Raw genomic sequence first — 21215 nt, 5'->3', positions numbered from 1 at the left:
TTCGAGCAAAAGCTTTAAAAATCTTCAATACAATAAGTAGTTATATTTTAATCATTCCATATACAATAGACATCCTGGCAAGAAATGAAGTAGTTGCTTTTTCTAAGCCGCAGTTTCATTACATTCAACTTACCATGTTTATACTTTTTCTCTTACATAAATCTATTGCTTACATAAATCTATTGCTTAAACAATGAGTTACAATCGACTTGCAAAAAAAACTTCCAAACTTAATCCTTACAAAGAACTCACTAGAAACAAGATGGCCTATTATCTAAATATCCTTACCTGTCAGAGAATCCACAGAGGTTCTTTAAATGCTGTTTCAGCATCAACAGTAACAATATGCCTTGGGAGACATTAGCAAATTCAATTAAAGGAGCTGAATTTTCTGGTAAACATTTCATCACAGCATTTATATCATTTTCTTCATCAGAATCTGAATCGGAGTCTACTCGTTTCCGTAACCTCCGAGGCTTAGAAGCTTCCTCCTCGCTTTCACTCTCACTACCACTGTTACTGTCACTCTCAGTTTCCTCATCTGATGAAGGTTTTCTTTCCTTTTTTTTGTCTTTCACCATAGACTGCAAGACAGAGAAGTTAACACACATTCCAAAATTAGAGTAAGTAGCATCATGTAATCTTCTAAATGACCTTCCCCAAATCATTACTGGCTTAAATTACCAAGAATTCCCCAAACAACGTTATTAATGAATAACTTGATATTAAAAATTAAAATTATTTATGGCAAAAAGATGTTGAAAAATTGATCCAAAGCCCATATATTTTTTGCAAGGTGGGTGCAGAAGGAATGGAAGCAACAAGTACTCCACCAGCACATTATTCATAAAAGATTGTTAGCAGTCACAGTAAAATGCAGTAGAAGGCCAAATACAGTAAATCAGGAAGAAAATTCTGTTTTTCTTCCACCTGGATATCATTTCTGTGTGTCATGTAGATTTCTGTCTGTACTTTGGTACAGACTAGTCCAAACCGGTTTTAATCATTGTCTCTTAAAATTCAATGACAGTAATTACACTGCTGGTCAGAGAAACCCTCAAGTGATAATACACAATATTAATAATAATCAGTTCTACTACTTGTAGAGCTATGGAATTTGACATGTGCGTTATTACTGCACATAGTATGATATTTTGTAACACAGACCTTAAGATGTCCCAAGCAGGATCTCATCCTTCCTGTTCTGGGTGCTACACAACGGTCCCCAATCTGAAGAATGTACTGTCTCTGTCTAGCAGATTAAAAACTGACTTTGGTAGGGGGGGAATTCAAAGCAGTGCTACTTTCCAGGCATCAACTCTGACTTGTACTTACTAGTCAGGCTGGACATTCTGGAAGCGGGTTTGCTTCCTGACAGTTTGGACCTTTTACTGTTGAAGTTGCCCAGGAAATGAAGACACTGAATTCTTTAAGAAGCAGAGGCCTTTTTCTAATAGGGTTGTGCAATAACATCGCAATAACAACAAATACTATACCATGATTCAGGTTCATATATGCTGCCTTAAGAAACGACATACTGTGCGCTCTTTTCTTGCAATAAACAACGTATTAAAGTCTCTCAGGCAACACACATGCAACTGCCATCAGCTACTTGACAACAAAAGAAACAGCCAACTGGATTTCATTATCAGAATTATACAAACAACCACAATAAACTAGTATTTCATGACTATTCTTTGTTCATGTGCTTCTGGATGCATGCAATTAATTATTATTCAGCCATATCAGGGAATGATACAGATTTGATATTAAGATCTCAAAATTCATCATTCTTTTTTAATAATGTAAGCAGCAATGTAAGGAAAGGTTTTAACTAGCGTTTACCAGATGCAGGCCAGAACAGAAAGGGTTGTTTGTTTCTAACTACTGGTTACAAAGTAATGCTACTGATCCGTATTATAATAACAGTACCATATTCACTGAAAAATCGCCCAAATTATAGGGAAGCATATGTTGCCACTGTAATAAATATACTAAGATATAAATGCACATACCTCTTTAAATGACTGTAGTAAGTTGCTACCAGAAACTGATAGTGTAATGTCTATATGATGCATTATAAACAGTGGCTCTTCCTGTGTTTGATAAGGAAAACAGGCTAGATTGTCTGCTATGTACAAGAGCATATTCACCTCTGTTTTCTGGAAGTTAAAAAAAGAATAGTACATATAAATACACACACAAATATTCCTCAGCCCCATATAAAAACATAACTTACGAAAGGGGGGGGGGGGGGGGGGGGGAGGGGAAAGGGGGTACACCACCACCCCCCCCCCGAAAACCGACCCCCCCCCCAAACCGTAGACAGTAAATTATCCATGGCCCAGCAATGTGCCCTTGTCGCCAAAAAGGCCAATGGAATCCTGGGCTGCATAGGGAAGAGTGTGGCCAGTAGGTCGAGGGAGGTCATTCTCCCCCTCTACTCGGCACTGGTGAGGCCACAACTGGAATACTGTGTCCAGTTTTGGGCTCCCCAGTTCAAGAGGGACAGGGAACTGCTGGAGCGAGTCCAGCGAAGGGCAACTAAGATGATTAAGGGCTTGGAGCACCTCCCTTATGAGGAAAGGCTGAGAGAGCTGGGACTCTTTAGCCTGGAGAAGAGAAGGCTGAGGGGAGACCTGATTATGGCATACAAGTATCTAAAGGGTGGGTTGAAGAAGGATGGAGCCAGGCTCTTTTCATTGGTTCCAAGTGACAGGACGAGGGGCAATGGGCACAAGTTAGAACACAGGAAGTTCCGTTCAAATACACGGAAACAGTTCTTTACGGTTCGGGTGACAGAGCACTGGAACAGGCTGCCCAGGGAGGTTGTGGAGTCCCCTTCCCTGGAGATTTTCAAGACCCGCCTCGATGCAGTCCTGAGAAATGTGCTCTAGGCAATCCTGCTTTAGCAGGAGAGTTGGACTAGATGATCTCTAGAGGTCCCTTCCAACTCTGATAATTCTGTGATTCTGTGATTCTGTGAAATATCTTCAATTTATACACCTATCCTGTGTTCCTAACAGTTTACAGCAAAAACATGATCACAAATTTTATTCTACGTACCCCCCCAAACCCACATGTATATATGCAAAATTGTCATACCTTAAGATACATTATTTCTGATCAGTCCAAACTGGGTATAAAAAGGTACAGAATGATGCAAAAGTAATAAGTGGTTCTATTATATAGGTGATATTATATAGGTAAATACCTTATACTACAAAAAGCAAACCCAAGTACATTAGGGAAATAAAGTTATCAATGCCCATGTCATAAAAATACATTGTAAAAGAAAAAATTTAAGCTTGTAATGCTGTATTTTAATTTCTTGTCAAGTGAAGGAAATGTGACACTTACTGCAGTATCATCAAAAAGGTTGAGTAAAGAAATTAGAAACGCTCGTCTGTGTTGACGGTTCCCTCGGATCATGGAGTACAGGTGTGAACACAATGCACTGGATGATTCGTCATGTCTAAAACCTCTTACAGGATCTTTTGGGCAGGTATTAATTGCCTGTTGCACCTGGTAAGACATCTTCATACCAGCCACTGCTTTCATCTGAAATGGAAATGTATTTATTTTTACTTAAACCATTGCTTTCAAAGACGTAAAACTTACTCCTTTTAAGTGGATGCTCATCTGAAGTTTAACTTTACAACATTCACTAAGGCGATACTACCTTTTGAGTCGGCAAATGGATTGAAACGGAACTTGTGGCAGGCATCAGAACATCTTGTGAACTGCTTTGACTGTAAATTCTGTTAAAAACATACAGCTAATCTGTTTACCCACTACACCCAGGTATTCCAATTTAACCAATTTTTTGAAAATACTTAAATGTTTTCATATGCGAACAGAATATTTTTACCAAACGTGTATGCTTGACGTTACTTTCAGTGAAACCAACATCTGAGTCTGTATTAGTACAACAGGACTACCAAACAGAAAATGAGGGGGTTTTTGCATATACCCTGTGATTTCCAGCTGATTTTACTCACTTCAAGGCTCCTGCTCTAGTTTCAGACCAAACTGAATCTCTTGTTAGGCTGCATATCCAACTCTCCTCATTCCACCTCTACTGCTGTTCAGCAAAGTTGTCTCTTCAGCTATACGTTGTCTTAAATCCCAGCTGCCTACATAGCAAATTTTCTCTGCTAGCCTTCACCTACTGGATTACATATCTGTTTGGATGACAGTCCAATGCTCCAACTGCAGTTGAATACAATCATATATGAGAAGTCTCACAATGTAGCACACACACTGAACGTAGACTGAGGCCTTCTGAAATAAGGAGAGGGTGCTGCAGCTCAGTTTCAGATCTCAAGCAGAATTATTGGCGCTATGCCACATCCACAAGTCCTCACTTAGCCCTCAGATTTTTCTTTCAGCAAGATTCCTTGGATCTAAACAGCTTCCTATGCTCCTTCTTCTTAAATTACAATTTATAAAGCCTTGATGCCTTACATATACACTAAGGACTTCTACTTTTACAAGGTATTGTCTTCCCTAGTCCACCGATACAGCAAAATCATTGCTAAACCCTATGAAACAGCTGTCCTTATCTATTATCAAATAAATGCTCTTAAGTACTATTCAGTAAGAAAAATAACACTGTGAATTATAAATCAAAGGAAATTTTGGGCTGGAAGAGACACTTCGAATTATTATATGCTTTCTATTTCTAAGACCAGAAATCTCCTAGCAGGGGAAAGAGTCAAGTTCTTCTTTACAACTGCTTATAGCTGTTGTTTATTTGTTACTTTATGATTTTTTTTCTGCAGCTGAGGCGTATTCAGGTGTTAAACCACTAGAGAATGTAACAGTATTTCATAAAATGCTAAATTAGAATTACTTACGTGAATGAACCCAGCGTATTTTTTGTCTATTTCCACCAACTGCTGGTCAGCTTTATTTCGCATAGAGGGCTCTGGATCTGTGCCCATAGCAATTAAGTATGGCACACACTTGAAAAACAAACAAAATTATTATTCAGAGTCATTGTACCTCCTCTTTCTCAGTCTTTTTTCTTTTACTACACTGTTGTTGTTGTACTCTGACTACTGCTGAAATAGAATAGGAAGCTCTGCGCAACTTACTACCTGACAACTTTTTGCAAGCAAATAGTACAAAATATACGAGAGACCAGCATTATAAACGATTGAAGTCGTGTGAAGTTTCAGGCAGTATTTCCCTTTCTCTCAAACTCTAAAGTCAATTTACTCTACAAAAATGCCATTAAAAATAAAATAAAACCCCAAAAGCACCACCTATGACTGAACATGCAGAATGGCTGCAGTATAAAAAATAATTACAAAAACATTATGTAAGCAAAGAAAAATGGAGAAGATGACCAAAGTTCTGACTCTGGAATCCGACAGTGTTTGGGGATTGAGGTGCAGGCAAGTTGACACATTATCCAGGATAAAGAATCAAATGTAGAAAACAACCTGGCATATACCTGAAATTTGTAACAGAAATATGCTCCAATGGATATTTGTACATGCTCTTTAGGCACTGGCTATGCTTTTACATCTTGATCCAAAAACAGAAAATACAGCATTTGGAATCTCACTAGCTAAACAACACAAAACAGACTTCAAAATATGCTTTCTGTAAAGGCCCCTTGCTACAGTAAGACATTACTGTAACATAACTGGAAGCAAAAAACTGGAAACATATGTAACAAGTGTAAAAACCTCTGAAAACCTCCATCACAAAAGCCTACCATACCTGAACTGGATGGATGAGACCCTGGTTTAACGTCAGTGCAATGACATTTAGAGCAAAGTGGCGTACGCTGGACTGGGTATGAAAGAAAGCCTCAAGGACCTGTTTGAGATATAGCTGCATGATGGAACTGCTCATCCCTGAGGAAATATCACCCATTTCTTTCAGGTCTTCCTGTTTTGCTACTTTTTTCCCTGTAAAAAGGACAAAAGCAATAGCACACTCACCACAGTATAATAATTTACTTTGCCATTACTCCATGCATGCTGATCCATAAGCTTTACAATACATACACATTTCAGGTCTCTTAAATTAGGTTTATGATCTCATGAAACGTAAAACAGTCTGATGGTAAACTTACATCAATAAAGCTAAAGAGACAGTACTTGAATTGTCTTGTTTCTTAATAGATTTTTCATTTAAAAAGTTTCTTATGTTGAATTTATTATTTCCTACCGGCAAATTAACCTTAGAGGAGATTTTTATAAGTATTACTAACATCATTACAGCAATTATGCATTCTGGATTGCTTCCAGGATTTATGTATCTTGAAAGTAAATAATATACCTATCATGCCCACATAATGAACTTTTGAAAATTATTCTAAGATACTTTGGGTGCAAAATTACTGATCAGATCACAATCTTAAGTGACTCAGTTCACATAAATAGAGATTTTATGCAAGAAGGTTAAGTTTTGCATGTCTCATTAGCACAGAAGAACTCAACACTTACAGTCTCTGTCTGCCTGCTGCATACGTGTATCTTCCTCCTGCAGGTAGGTCTGCAGGTTTTTTAACACCTGGATTTTTAAGTTTACTGAACAGTTCTTATCTGAAAGAATGCTGTTGTACAGAGTCTTCACTTCCTGTTCGAACATTAAACTTGGGTGTTGTATAAACGCAAATCCTAAGGGCAGAAAAAAAGAGGAAATATTTCATATTATCACCTAGAAATTGTATTTCTGCTTTTTAAGTCTTTCTTCAAAATGGAGGCATGAAATTCATTTCCTCCCAACAACATAGCCTTTTCTAGTCCAAACAGTATTGCTTTTCTATATGGACACCACCCATATCTTACAAGTTCTCTTTGCCATGACAGTTCTATTAGCCATGACTCTGTCTGATGGATAAAGATGGGGTGTCAACCCAGGGCAGCTGCACTAAGAAGAGTTATACAGGTCTGGAAGCACGTCTGGTGTAGTGGCCTGCATCTGAATGGCTAGGAGCTCTCACAAGAACAAGGGAGGAACGTTACTAAAAAATTACCTGTTGCTTTTCTAATACATCTGGAAAAAAACATTCTACTGAAACTGTGAAGAGTTATTCATACGGAGGCAGACCAAATGTGGAAAAACTGATAAATATCACAAGCATTTAAAAACAAAATATTGAAAGAAAAAAAAAAAACAGTGAACAGTAAAATTTATAGCTCTTGCTGTCATTATTCATAAACCTATTAAGGTCTTCTTTTGAAAACTATCTGAAGTGTTCCCAAGGCTAGATTTGTTGGAAGATATACACTGTAGAACTGTTTTTAGCTGCAGCCTTACCCTTGTTCAAGGAACTGGTTGTTCTTAGTCTATATTTCATAAAAAACTTTTCTAAATTAGTGTCAGTATATACCATTTTAGATCATGTATGTAGATTTAGAAGTGCTGTTGACAAACAGAGTATCATAAAAAAAACATAAAACCAAAAAAACCAAAACCCCAAAAAACCCACCAAAAACATAAAAAAACACACTAATGGGAACATAATATCCCAATTTAAATTACATTTAACTACTAGATTTATTTTATTTTAAGACACTTCAAGAAAAGCAGACATTACATGTATCTTTTTATGACCACAGGAAACTAAGATTCTGAATGAACACACAGAAAACATATGAACATAAAAGAAGAATGGGAGGAAAAAATGAAAGCAAATAAAATCATGCAAAAGCAATGGATAAAAATCGCTGTAACAAAGGGAAGATTGAGTCAAGTTTTTACAACTAGCTCACAGAAAAGACAGTGTAGGTGAAGGCTGAGTCCAGGGCAAGACCTCAGCATGTTTAAGATCTCATTTCAGTCTCAAAACAAGAACCAGAGAGAAGCAGGTGAGGCAGAGGGGAAAGAGGAGAAAAAGGAATGATGATGGCATTTGGAGTATGTGGTGTAACTGTGTACTCTATACAGGTGTATATTGACGTTTACAAACTGACCACCTCTGAGCAAGTCCAACACATTGCTTACGGTTAATTTTAAAAATGAAAAAGCACCTGCATGTATGCATAACAAACCATAAGACTTTTTTTCCTTCGTTCACTTAAAGCAGCCTAAAATCCCAGTATTCGCAGGGTAATTCTTATTTTTCCACCCCCTGTAAGAGGGCAAGAAGTCTTACTTGGCATAAGAATTTGTCATAGGAGATGAAAAAAAAGGCACCTGCTGTGTTCTTTTAAGGACTGACTTCACATCTCAGGCTGCCCTCACACCACTTCTCTTCATACCTTTGTTTTCACTCTGTTAAGTCTCCAGAGTAAGCACTGAACTTGACTAAGACATTACCCATTAGATACTTACAGGTTTAGCTAAATTTACTAACAGAATTTTACATCCTCAACCTGCCCTACAAGTACACATCTGGAAGAGAAGCATAACCATAACCATTAAGCTTATGGTTAAGCTTAATCCCTCAACGACAGAGACACATCCCAAAGCAAAGGCTAAAATTGTTGAGTGTCCTTACTGAAATGGCACACTAATAATTGCTGATAGGAAAGTACACACTCTTCACATGATGCCTTCACTGTGTATAAACGTTGCATTAGCTTGATAGTCCTTTTCACTGTATTGCTGCACACAAATGTTGAATGGCTTAGACAGCTTTGCTCAATTACCAGCCTATAAGGTGGAACTTTGCACTGTCTACCACACGTCTATATATCCAACAGCTACCCTCAAAATGGAACCAGTACTTAGATGAGATCAAGATACCACTGAAAACAGTTGGCCGAGGTTTAATTAAAATATAGGCTGAGATGCTTACAAGCAAAGAGGAAAAAAATCTGGAGGGCCTACTATCAGCCACCCCTGATTTCCCCCTTCCCCCAAACTGATCACAGTTCAGTCTATAATTTAGAAATATTTTTGGTGAATGCAACATTCTCTACATCCATGAGCAATGCAATAATGTCTATGCTTAGGAAGACAGCCCTGCAATATTCTGTAGAGGGCAATTAAAGTGGGCTGGACTACACTAAGTGTTGCACACCCTGATGTAATGCCTAGAAAAACTCCAACTAGTCCAGAAAACTGTAGCGTTGGTCCTGCAACAGAGGTAACCCTAAAGTCATTAATCCTGCTCAGTTGTCTGAAATGGCTTCTCACAGAATATGAAATCAAGAGTTAGTTTTTGTCATTATGCTCCAAGCCCTCCCTAGCCTGAATTGAATCAGGATATCTAAAAAGCCACCTAAACAGCAGCACAAAGAGGCAAATCCCTGTCCACAGTTAAACTAGACAATGCAAGCTGGGACACAACTTTCTTTAGACTAAGCCATAACCATCAACTGAAGTCTTCCAGAAACCAAGGCTTATTTGCCCAAATGAGATTCTCTCACATGTAGTCTTTGTCCTTAAGCAAAGGATACAAAACACTTAATGTACTACTGCAAATCACCAAAGTACCACACTAATGCCTTCAGATCAAGAATCTATTTAACAATGAAATACAGCTAAAATCCCCAAACAAACTGCAATTATATAGACTATGACTTCATCTCAATGCCTCATGAAATTGCACAGAGTGCTCCCCCCTTGGTATAAACTGCCAGAGTTCCCTTGACTCCTGCAGAATATCTGCTCCTACACATAAATTGTTCAACGTTTTTTCAGCACTTTTCCTAGTTGTTCTTCAACCATACGTTGTGGACTGAAAAACAAGATTTGGAGTTACAACATACTTGCACATGGAGAAAAAATAACATTTCCATTACTTTGGAAATCCACTGCACCTTAAGACTTGGTCACACATCAAAAGACATTCAGTGTCAAAAGCATTCACTCTGCTGCAGAAGTATGCAACTAGCAACCCTTTGATAACTTTTCTATAGTCAGATCTTAAAAAAAAGATGCAGTAAACTTTTATTTTAAACAAACTCCCTTGCCACTACACAAATACATGAATTCTTACTGATAGGAACAGATTTTTACTGTAGCAGAATAATAAAAACTATTAATATTTCTTACCAAGGCCAATAATGGCTTTTGTCTGTACTTCTTCATCTGAATGCTTTGTAAAATACATCAGCAGTTCAAGTACTTTATCCTTAATGTTAACCTGAGCAAATTAAAACAAAAATCATAGCTATTTGAAGATAAAACAGATATTTTTAATCTCTTATAAATAGCATAAATATCAAAAAAGAAAAGGAGAAACACAATCTTACTGCATGGCCTTTGCAAAACCATGTATTTAAAACCCAAAAAGCTATATATATATGTATATTATGAAAATATACATAGCTTTGAGGGACTAGGAATAACATACTTTCAAATTGAAGTGGAGCATTCAATATATCTACGACATGGAGGGTAAATATAAGTTATTTTACCTTACTGTTGCCCTTAAAATCTTCCTGATCAAAATCAAAATGCCGACACAGTGCTCCAACAGTGAAAAGTGATCTAAGGAGTGCTGGTTTATTGGCAGTAAGTATTGTACTGTTGGGGTCTTCTTGGTGTTGACTTTTTAATTTTGAAAGTGCACCTACAGTGAGATAGAAGTTTTGATCACAGTGTTTAATCGTGGTGTATCCCCTAAGAAAAACTTGTAGCCAAAACTGAAAAGTGGCAATTACACCTTGAGATTTTACTTACCGTAGTATCTATTAAAGCAGGCCCATACAAATTTATAGTTCTGGGTGACCTTGTTTACAACAGCCCCAAGACAGCTCACACAATGCTGAACAACCTAGGAACAAGAAACAACAAATGAATTATATATTTAGAAGTTAAAATTGAGATTTTTGTGAAGTTCTATAGGAAAAACCTATGCTGAACTAAAACTAACGATCTAATGGATATAATGTCCATCTCCTACACTGTTCCGAAAACCTGCTCAAACTCATTAAAACATAGCAACAACATGTACAAACCCCAGTAAACCAAGTACACTGACTTTTCATGGCTCAAAAGTTATCTTCATAATGAAGACAGACTTTCTTTAAATCAAACCCATGTGTTTAACAGTGCGAAATGGAATCAACTGAATAACAGCAATTAAAAGCTTACCGTCATGCCATATTTGATGATGAGTTTCATGAGGTCTTCCTCAATTGTGGCAAGAAAGGTTTCACTTGGGTGCTCCATTAGCGGCACTACAAGCTCTAAGATTTTTGCAACATTGCAGATCACCATGAAATCATTCTGAGTCTGAAAAAAACAGTATTTATAGCGTTTAACATTTCTGACCAGGTTGCCTATTATTAATATGCACTGATAGTCAAAAATCCCAACTCACGTAGAGTATTTGGTAAAGACCTGAAAGAATACTAATATAGTTTACATCTGCTGTTAAGTTACATATTACTATGAAAACTAGTTCCGTTTTCTACAGAGCTTCTGGAAAAAAAAAAAAAAATCTGTATGAGCAGGACTTCACCTCTCATGAAGGCTGTGACAGACCTGAAAAACTTTTGGCCCTGATAAATCTAGGAACTCTTCCTGACACATGCACACTGGAGAACATACAACACCTGGAAACAGGTATCAGCCACAACATGAACTTGTGCTATGACTCTACATGCCTTAAACAAAACAGGTTAATAATGTGCAGAAATGTACAAATTAAAATTATTACTGGTTTGCATTATCATGACTGAATATGTACTGTAAATGAGGAGTCTGTGGAAAACATTTATCTACTGATACATCCTGCTAGAAATGGAGGTTTTTTTACAAATCAAGCTCGCTAATCAGGATAGCATAATTCCCAAATGCCACTGTCAAGTATTTAACATATTCAAGCTGACAGTGGTAATTCTATAATTCATCTCAACCTGGATAAGTACAAAACTGATGTAACTCACTAAATGGGTTGCAGGAAGTAAATAATCAAGATAACCCTTTCCTGCTTTTTGATCAGAAGCAGCTCTAAATGTCTGTTGCATATGTGCCTAGAGAATGCTCCAGGGCTGAACCTGGAAAACGCTAGGCTGTATCTACAATCTACGCTGACAAAATTTAGTCTCGAGCCTGCCCTGGGCAGCTGACCTAATGTAACGGATTGCTGCCACCCACCCACACTCCACCTTGAGCCACACCTGCGTGATCCTGCCCTGCTCCTTCTGCCAGATCAGGGGTTCATCACAACCTTCACTACGCCAACTATGCTAATCAATATGGTAGAAAGTGAAACCATGTTTCAGAGGAGGAAGGCCATTTTACTGGAGTGGCGGGTTCAGCGTTATAGCTCTCTACCATTTTTGTGAGCTAAACCGTTGAGAGAGGAATACAAAAACACTAGAGCCAGGGAAGTGAGAGATGAAGTATGGAAGAGGATGGAGCACGACATTTTTCTTCTGATATATTTGCTCTGTGTTATATCACTCTATCTTATGGAACTCTACCTTTAGTCTTAAGAGTCATATGTTGAATATTAACTACCTTTAGGACCGTGACTATAAACCAAAACATTTTTAAGAAATTATTTCGTAACAGGTGAAAAACTGGGTCTTCGTCCTCACAGAAAAGCAGCAGCTCAGGTTCATTTAGCTATAAAATGTGGAGGTAGAGGGTGAGGAACAGCATCGTAAAAGCTACAGAGATCATCAAAAGGACCTAGTATTTTCAGAAGCCATGAGGCCCATGAAATGAAAACACAATTTTTTCTTTTCCTACCTTTGATTTCATGAAGTATACAAGACACCCATTTATTTCCATGCTTAATTATCTGGAGAAAAAAAAAAAAGACTGATTTTCTCTACTTACACTGCATTTAGTGGTCAGGTATGGCTGCATGGTCATGGCATGTTTGACCATTAGCTGCGGCCTGATTTTGCTGAATAAGAACAAAGTGGTTATGCAAGCAACCAAGCGACCAGAATTCACACCTTTGTTGTCAGAATCTGCAAAAAATTAGAAAATACAGAATATTCTTATCAGATTAGTGATGAGAACATAATGTGTTAATATTTGCACGTGATCACAAAGTATGTGAAAAAAGAAGCAACGATGCTTCAAAAACATCACTAGTTTTTAAACTACTTCCTGTACAGAGAACGCTGGCCCAGTCAATGATTCCTATTGCAACTGTAGAACATAATAATACAAATAAAATTTGCCACGTTTGTTTTGGGTTTAGTGACCTAAAAGTTTGAACAAGCTATTTTAAAAGTAGTTAAAGTTCTGTTACCACGGTTAACTAGTGAAAATTAGGGAAGCTTTATTATTATTACACAGAGCTCAAAAGTTCATTATGATCTTAAAAGCAGTAATTCGTTACCATCTGTTTTGTAACAGTAATTCTTTGCAATAGTAATCTGAACAACCACTGTTACAGTATCATATAAAATTCAAAGGAGTTTAGCTACTGGGTTGGAAATAATATTACCTGATAAAGATTCCTCATATTTAAGAATGTGCTCAACCAAATTGTCAACAAGCTGAGTACAGGCTTTCTTCACAGGTTTATATGAGGCATCCTCTTCTGACTTCAACAGCTGTAGCAGGCGAAACAGAAAATTGTTTAGTATTAAGAGTGCGTTCATTTACATTGGATACATGCTGGGTTTATACCAATTACTACAGATACACAAGAATTTTACACTACAAAAGTAGATATGTAACTTCTCCATAAAAATTAGATGGTGAAGAAAAAAATTATGGGAGGTAAAAAAAAAAAAAAAACAAACCAAAATGCAAGAGAACTAAAGAAAAATTAAGCGCAATAAAAAACTAGAAAAGTTCTACCGATTTTTGCATTGGGATGAAAGCTAACTCTGTGCATTATACAGAAAACAATAATGTAGTCATACTTGCCAGCAGGAACTAATAGGGCTTAGAAGGCTTTTTAAAATGCTTTGGAAAAAAAAGAGTAAATTCAAAAGGAATGTTGTTTTTGACACCAAGCGAAAAAATCAAACGAAGATGAAACATAGTTTTATGAACATTTCAGTCAGTCAGTCTTCTTCTGTATGACTTCAGGTACTGAAATCATGTCCATGAAGATCCTTTAATATCTAAGTAAGACTGAGACCATACTATAGCCTTTTCTTCAGTGCAGGCATTAAGAGGCTCTCGTTTACTTGGCTACCTATTTTCATGGCACCCCAGGTTAAAGTTTTTTTGCTTGAAAATTAACCAGTGCATATAAGATGTAGAGGAGAATGATACCACAGGCTAAGAGATACAAAGAAAGGAAGCTCAATTCTTAGAAAAATCAGAGTAAAATAGAATGTAGAAGTAACCTATACTCCGAAGATTCACTGCTTCTATAAACTGTGTAACAAATATATTGGATGTGAAAATACACTGATCTACCATTAAAAAAAAAAATATCTACATTACACTAGGTGTCTTATTTCAGAATTAATTCTCTTAGCTGTGGACTTGATGTTATGTCACTCATTATTGAAGAGACTCTGATGTTACAAACAAACAAACAAACAAAACCCCTCCCCAAATCAAGAAGTGAATTATTTTTAAAAAGATCATATGGAAAGATAGAAACTAATATCAGAGACAAAGACAATTACACCAATGAAGACTTGAAAAAGGGTCAGATGTTTAAAAGGTACAAACTGAATTTATCTACTGTAAAGGATTGCTCTTGTAGTCCACCTTCAATGTGTTTTAGTACCAAAAATGTTAAAATCTAACAAAGACTGTACCATACATTCAAAATTAATTACTTACATTTTGAAGAAGCTGTTCAAACCAATCATACCCTGTGTCTCTACAAGCTGCAACCTAGAGGATTTTTAAGAATAAACTGGTTAATAAAAAAGGCATCTGAAGAAAAATTATTTCAATATAGATGTCATCTTAAGAGACCAGTAAACATGCAGAGCTGTATTTTCATATGCATTCAGTACAATGATTTTGTATCTTTGGAGATCAGACACTGTCTTCTGCATTTGAAAAAGCAGTTCTCACCATTTAAGCAACTCCAGAATTTGTATTCCATACAATGCAAGGCCTACACTTTTTACTGGAGATTGCTGGCTGTAATGTAAACCAAATTTCGGTTTTGTAGAACATTTTGCACAGACTACAGCACAAATATAAGCCTGACATATTAAAAATGAACATGGGTGTATATATATGTATATACATATTTTTATATAAACAAACCAAGCCTTGACTAGTATCAAATGTCAGGAACAGCTCAGAGATGCTCCAAAGTAGAATTGGCAGGAGAACTGAGAGTTAAACTGAAGTCAAACTGACTGACTTCTCAGTCTGGAAAAACGCATACTAGACTACCACTTTGTAAAAATACTGAAAAGCAGGATGAAGTTTAAACCCATAATTGTAAGTAGTGAAGTGAGTAATTCTATTTGATATTTACATCTTGGTATAACTGACATTAAAACACCTTCTCAGCACAGTGGTTTCACACAACATATTCTCACTACAAATTAAAGCATTTTATTTGAAACAGATCTTGTTATTTTGCAGACATGCTATTTGATTTGCTGTTTCTAAAAAGTAGATACAATTATGCAGATACTAGTTTACCCTGTGTGAGAACATGACCCTGTATTTGTTAAACAGTTTATTAACCTTTAAACAGTTTATTAACCTATTAACCTTAACCAAAAATAAATGTTATTAATTGTTTCACAAAAATTTTCTTTTAAGAGACAACTTTTTAGTTAGGCTTAACTATATGCTGCTACTAGCATTTCCTGGAAAATTTTAAATATAATAGACATTTATTGTGTTTTAACTGAACAAGTACTTTGTACAACCTGATGATAGCATGGTCCCAGCTATCATTGCCAGCAGGTAAGTGAGCATTTAAAGTTTCCTACAGCCTGTTCCATCAGATGAATAATATTGGCACATATTCAATGCCAGAAAACATGAAAAGAAACCCATCTGACTATTAAATTACTGTATTATAAGAATTACAGACAATACTTCAAAGATACTAAAAACATAATCAAATTTTGCATACAACTTAACTCAAATTTGTTTAACATACCACATCAGTAATGTTTAATATTTTCCTTGTCATTGCTTCTTTGTCATGGTGTGGAGTTGGAGTAAACCAGAGCTTCTGGAATGTCTCATTTACTAATTTCTGAAGGAAAAAAAATATTAGCATAAATAAACTTATCTTGGTACACATGTATTATTTTTAATACATCCGTACAACAGATTTATTGATGATATGTGCTGTTTCATAAGGAATTATTCAACCAAAATGAGACTGCTGTAGGAAATGTTATCTGAGACAGATCAAGATGTGCTATTACAGGACCCCTATTACATAACCTCTATTATACTGACCTCTAAGCAAGCTTCAGCAAAATGATCACTGGAAAGTGATGCTACAGAAAATGGAGTTACCACCTTCCTGCATTAATTTGCATTCCTCAGGAAAACACAGTACCCTGAGAAGCTGACAACTGAACACAAGATTACAATTTCTACAGCAGAACTAGCAGCAATAGTAGGTTGCTTTGGAGTTTTCAAAACAGCTGTGTCGAGGTGGGCAAGAGAGAGAAGCCAAGTCGCACTACCCAAACATAGGAAGTACCTTTCCTTCCAATGTTTTTGGATGGAGGAAAAAAATAGGATAGAATGAAAATGAACAAAATTATTCCCAAATTACTTATAAGGCATATGGTTCTAAGAAGCCCTCCTTGTTCACGGAAACATAAACAATACATTGAAAATAATGTCTCTGTTTTTCTGATGTTGTTAGAAAGGAAGGAGGAGGGAGAACAAGGTTATCCTCCTTTCCCAGCAGCACCCTGGATCCAGCTGTTCATCTACTTCTTGATCAACAGTCTTCTCAGAAAGCCACTTGGCATTAATGCATCTCAAGTGGTAAAAATATATGCTGCAGGTTTAAAGTTGCAGATTTCAAATCCCACTGAAAGTGTGATACAAAACAATCACGTGTTCTTAATTACACAACTATTTTTAAATTATTTTGCCAAATCAAACAAAACCATCATTGTCAGGTTTATGATTTAACACATAATCTTAGCTTTATGTCCTTCTGCATATACTTTGCACAAAGAGTAGAGTAACATTTTAGGGGGAATAGCTGATTCCTGATTCATTGAACATTCAGAATTAATGCAAATTAGCATGAATTAATAGTTTATAATTCTTATATGCAGAACTAACAAATCTGCCATATACTAATGTCAAGAACTTAATTTTGACTTAAAAGTTTATTTTGTTGGCAGAAAGAGGTTTTATATGCCAGTTTTACTTGTTAGAAATAGACAAAACCAGAGACAAAATTTGAAAGAAGAAAAAAACTCTAGAAAGTAACTTCTCAAAATCTTTTGTCAGCACAAACTTCAAGAAAATAGAAGATAGAAAGGAAAGAAAAACAAGCCAGACACACCATTTTAAAAAGCTGATATTTGCTCTCAACAATTAATTGTGAACAAAAGTAATAAATACTACAAAGGAGCAATGCAATACTACTTTTGATTTTTTTTTGGTCAAAACAAAGAAGCACTAAAATAACAATAATTAAAATCCTGAAGGATATGTTTCATTCTACCTTAATGCCTTCTTCATCATTGACTCTCCGAATCATTTTCACACACATCTCTGTTATTTTGGGAAATGTTGGTTGTTCAATGCAGATGTCCCTAAGTATCTTTATGACTCTTTTTCTGACACTGATACCAGTATCCTGTGAAAAGAAAAGCATTACACTCTTGAAAATAAATCAGAAATACGAATTAATTTATGTATTACATGAATTAATATTTGACTGCAAAAAATCTGACTTGCAAAATTTATTTAGAAAAGTCAGCTAAAATATTCTGGACTGCATTTATACGAAAGGTCAGCATAACTTCTACCACTATTTACAACAATTCTAAAGGTTCTGGCTGAGTCCTCAGAATGCTGAAATGCTTCCTCCATTTATACCGTCCCACCTAAAGAGCTCACGATGTTGCAAACGTATAATTCCACTTCTTACTCAAGAGCTTACAAGCTAGATGCGATGATGCTTTAGCTACTTTGTTGGAACACACAAGCTTCATTGTAGATCTGGGCTGTAAAACTTCAAAAGCCTTTGGATAAAGCTTACGGATAAGATACATGCAGCAAATCTTTTCCGTTTTCCTAGGCTTCATCTAAGGAGATGGATAAGGAGCTTCACTACATATTACCTTATTCAAAACCTGTTAAATCCGAACATCAGGATGAGCTGCTTTATGCATGCTCATATGCACATGAAGCTACTTACCCCCAACACCCTTCACAAAGATGTTTTATCACGTAACTATAGCAAATAAGTAATATTTGACTAAAAACCTGACATGGATACTAAGAGCTAGTGTTAAATTAACAGTAAAATTACCGTGAAAAACAGTTAAATTACAATTAAATAAACATTGTGTTTTAACTGAATGTCCAGACAAAAAACACTTTTTGTACAAAAACACTAATAAGAAGCCTTTTAGAACACTACAAATAGCATAGAAAAAAGCAAAGTAGTTTTATATTTATTTTGTTTTGGATTACAAATGGCAACTTTAGATTACTGTATTGTAGATCTTTCTTCATCACCCACACAACTGAACTGTCCTCAGTAACCCGTATCTCAGACTTCAGAGATATGGCAAAATTCCTCTTTTCACCTAATTTGTGCCTTACAAATGGAATCAAAAGGAATATAATCCTGGTTCTGATGTGGTACAACTTTCTATATATGTTTACCTTTTGATTGTAATAAAGCCTTACTGGAAACAAATGATCCATTTTACAAGGTTGGTCTTAAAAGCATGATGCTCCTCATTAAAACATTAAGATATAATTTACTCTTGGGATGATCATTCCATACTATTAAACATATAAGCTCAGTTAAAATACAAGTTTTCCAATGCCACTTATTTTATCATAAACATCACATGTCACCATACCAATATTCTTTCAATCAGCATGTCATAATACTGCTCAGCAAGCTGAGGACGACAGAGCACAAATCGGCCAAGCAGTTCCACAGCTGCTTCTCGTACACTAGTGGAGTTATCCATTAACCGTCCATGAACACCTCGTTGCATATCCAGCTAAAGAGAACAAATGAAACACAGATTCAAAATAAGAAATGAAGATGTATTTTAAACATGACAGAAAAATATATGTGCGTGATGGATATTTCCTTTTTTACCCTGGCTAGAATACTGGGGTCTACAGCAACAACCTCAGACAAACACTTCATGGCTTTTGTTCGAACAGCAATTGCATTTTCACCAAGTACACGCAGAATCTAATAAGAGAACAAAAACAAAGATTGAATTGCTTTGGGAAAGTAGCAAACAATGTTTAACAGGCAAAAATGCAGCAGAATAACATGCAAACAACTTAACTAAAATAAGAATATCCGTCTACTAAAAATTTAATGTATCTTCTCAGACAGTAAAAAGGTGCATCCAAGTGATATTCCATGGCACTGATAGCTGAGCATGGATATTTACTGGGATTTGCTACATCTCTAAGACTGGTCCAAATAGGATTTACACAGGGTCTGTATGTTCACTTTAAGTCCCTTCATTTTAAACTCTGCTTTTGCCATTCAGTTGTGGCTTTTAACAGGAGAGCTGGATTTGGGCACTATAATTTTAAGAACGGCTCTGTATGCAGATCAATATAAGTAGCACAACCTAAACTAGTACTGGATTTCAAACATGTCACCATGCCAATGTGTTAGTGCTCTTCTCCCAGAAAAATCAAAGAAACAGCACTGGCCAAACAATAGCTTCCAAAATGACACTAACATGCACTGCAAACAACTGATCAAGCTGGCTTGTACTTTCAAATCAAATTAAGCTCAATTTCATGAGTTAGTATTACCAAATGAGCATGAATCTTACAGAAACTGTGAAAATTATTTCAACATTTTGTGACTATCCTCTTACTGTGTACATCTAATTATAATGATTTTGCGATACACATACATGGACAAATAAAATTATGTACAACATGACATATGAAATACATGCAAGAAAAAGAAACATAATCACTTATGTCATCAATACAGAATATGAAAGCACACAGTGTTATCATGGCCTGTTAAATACCTGTGCTCAACAATGAACAGGTATTGCACACTACAGCAAAAGTGTTTGGAATCAGAAACCAACTGTGTTTCACTGTACTAATACTTCCGGCACAGTTTACCTGTGTCAAATAAATATCGAAGCTCTGGGCAAACGGCCTCATAGAGGCCAAGTAGCGAACAATCAGACATGCATCTTCATAGTCCACAGTATCAGAATTCATCCTGCAACAAATTCCATGTGTTAATTAGGACATGTTTATCAAAAACGGTTTAAAACATAAAAGGCATGGCTAATAAAGAAGTGGTACTGAAACATACTTTAATGTACTGAATTGAGATGGAGCAGTTTTAATGATGCTGCGAAGAAACTTTTTGCGACTTTCTGCTCTATGCATGATTTGTCCTGTGGTCTCAACATCTTTTGCATGATGAGCTCCTTCAGATGAATCCTCATCCTTCTGAGATTTAATTGCTTTCTCTGTCTCCATAGTAGTATCACGGAACCACTGAGCTATATAAAACTTCCGAGAAAACTAGAGGAATATAGCAGGATACACAGAAAACAAAACCAACAGATACAGAAAAGCAAAATTAACAGATTTATAATGAGATTAAGTGAATCTAATGCATCAACAATATTCTGGAAAACACAATCAACAGTGTATGTTAGGGTGACAATTTAATTGAAGCATTAATATGCATAACTGAAAATCTTATTCAGTACTTGTTACTGAAATTGTTTTTATATACACTTGACATCAGAAAGCTGAAATTTACCACTAATGACGCATCGGTTTCTGTGTTCTCATCCAGATAATCTAGCAAAGCCTTTTGTAGCTGCTGAATTTCATCTTCTCCTCCTGAAACCTGTCAGAAGTAGAAAGATGGTTATAAACCAGAATATGGCACAGTGGTAATCATCATCTGAAAATCTGCATATCCACATATAAAATGTACTGAAGTCACTTGTTTTGGTAATTGCAGAACATTAACAATTTTTAACGAATTACTTATAAACTGCATAGAGACTGTGTCTTTAAAATCTAAAAAAGACTAAGAGCAGAGTAAGACTGGTTTTAGTACAGACTGACTGATTTGATTAATTTTCATTCTATGATCTTGTGTGAAGACTGTCTGTCACAGAGGAAGAAAGAAGGGCTGAAATCACACATAGCAGACTGATACAAGGTATAACCTATAAAAGTCACCGTTAGCTGTCTCACAAATA

General features: G+C 36.1%; 1 protein-coding gene across 1 annotated transcript in view; it reads right to left on the bottom strand.

The window, feature by feature from the left end:
• Nucleotides 1–21215, bottom strand: part of NIPBL (NIPBL cohesin loading factor) — a 171435-nt gene that overhangs the window by 2582 nt on the left and 147638 nt on the right. The window contains exons 25-44 of the mRNA XM_082496966.1: nucleotides 20765–20854; nucleotides 20306–20520; nucleotides 20107–20209; nucleotides 19097–19195; nucleotides 18849–18995; nucleotides 17474–17608; nucleotides 15929–16027; nucleotides 14635–14688; nucleotides 13331–13439; nucleotides 12709–12845; nucleotides 11011–11151; nucleotides 10597–10690; nucleotides 10332–10486; nucleotides 9967–10057; nucleotides 6465–6638; nucleotides 5734–5924; nucleotides 4860–4967; nucleotides 3361–3561; nucleotides 2016–2162; nucleotides 289–584 (exon numbers count right to left, since the gene is read on the bottom strand). Of these exons, the coding sequence (XP_082353092.1) occupies nucleotides 289–584; nucleotides 2016–2162; nucleotides 3361–3561; nucleotides 4860–4967; nucleotides 5734–5924; nucleotides 6465–6638; nucleotides 9967–10057; nucleotides 10332–10486; nucleotides 10597–10690; nucleotides 11011–11151; nucleotides 12709–12845; nucleotides 13331–13439; nucleotides 14635–14688; nucleotides 15929–16027; nucleotides 17474–17608; nucleotides 18849–18995; nucleotides 19097–19195; nucleotides 20107–20209; nucleotides 20306–20520; nucleotides 20765–20854 (2786 nt within the window). The remainder of the gene's footprint in view (nucleotides 1–288; nucleotides 585–2015; nucleotides 2163–3360; nucleotides 3562–4859; nucleotides 4968–5733; nucleotides 5925–6464; nucleotides 6639–9966; nucleotides 10058–10331; nucleotides 10487–10596; nucleotides 10691–11010; nucleotides 11152–12708; nucleotides 12846–13330; nucleotides 13440–14634; nucleotides 14689–15928; nucleotides 16028–17473; nucleotides 17609–18848; nucleotides 18996–19096; nucleotides 19196–20106; nucleotides 20210–20305; nucleotides 20521–20764; nucleotides 20855–21215) is intronic.

The sequence above is a fragment of the Vanellus vanellus genome (genome assembly GCF_965231255.1).
Source record: "Vanellus vanellus genome assembly, chromosome: Z".
NCBI lineage: Eukaryota > Metazoa > Chordata > Aves > Charadriiformes > Charadriidae > Vanellus > Vanellus vanellus.
Note: the sequence above shows the minus strand (reverse complement) of the source record. Positions and strands in the feature narration are given on the sequence as shown.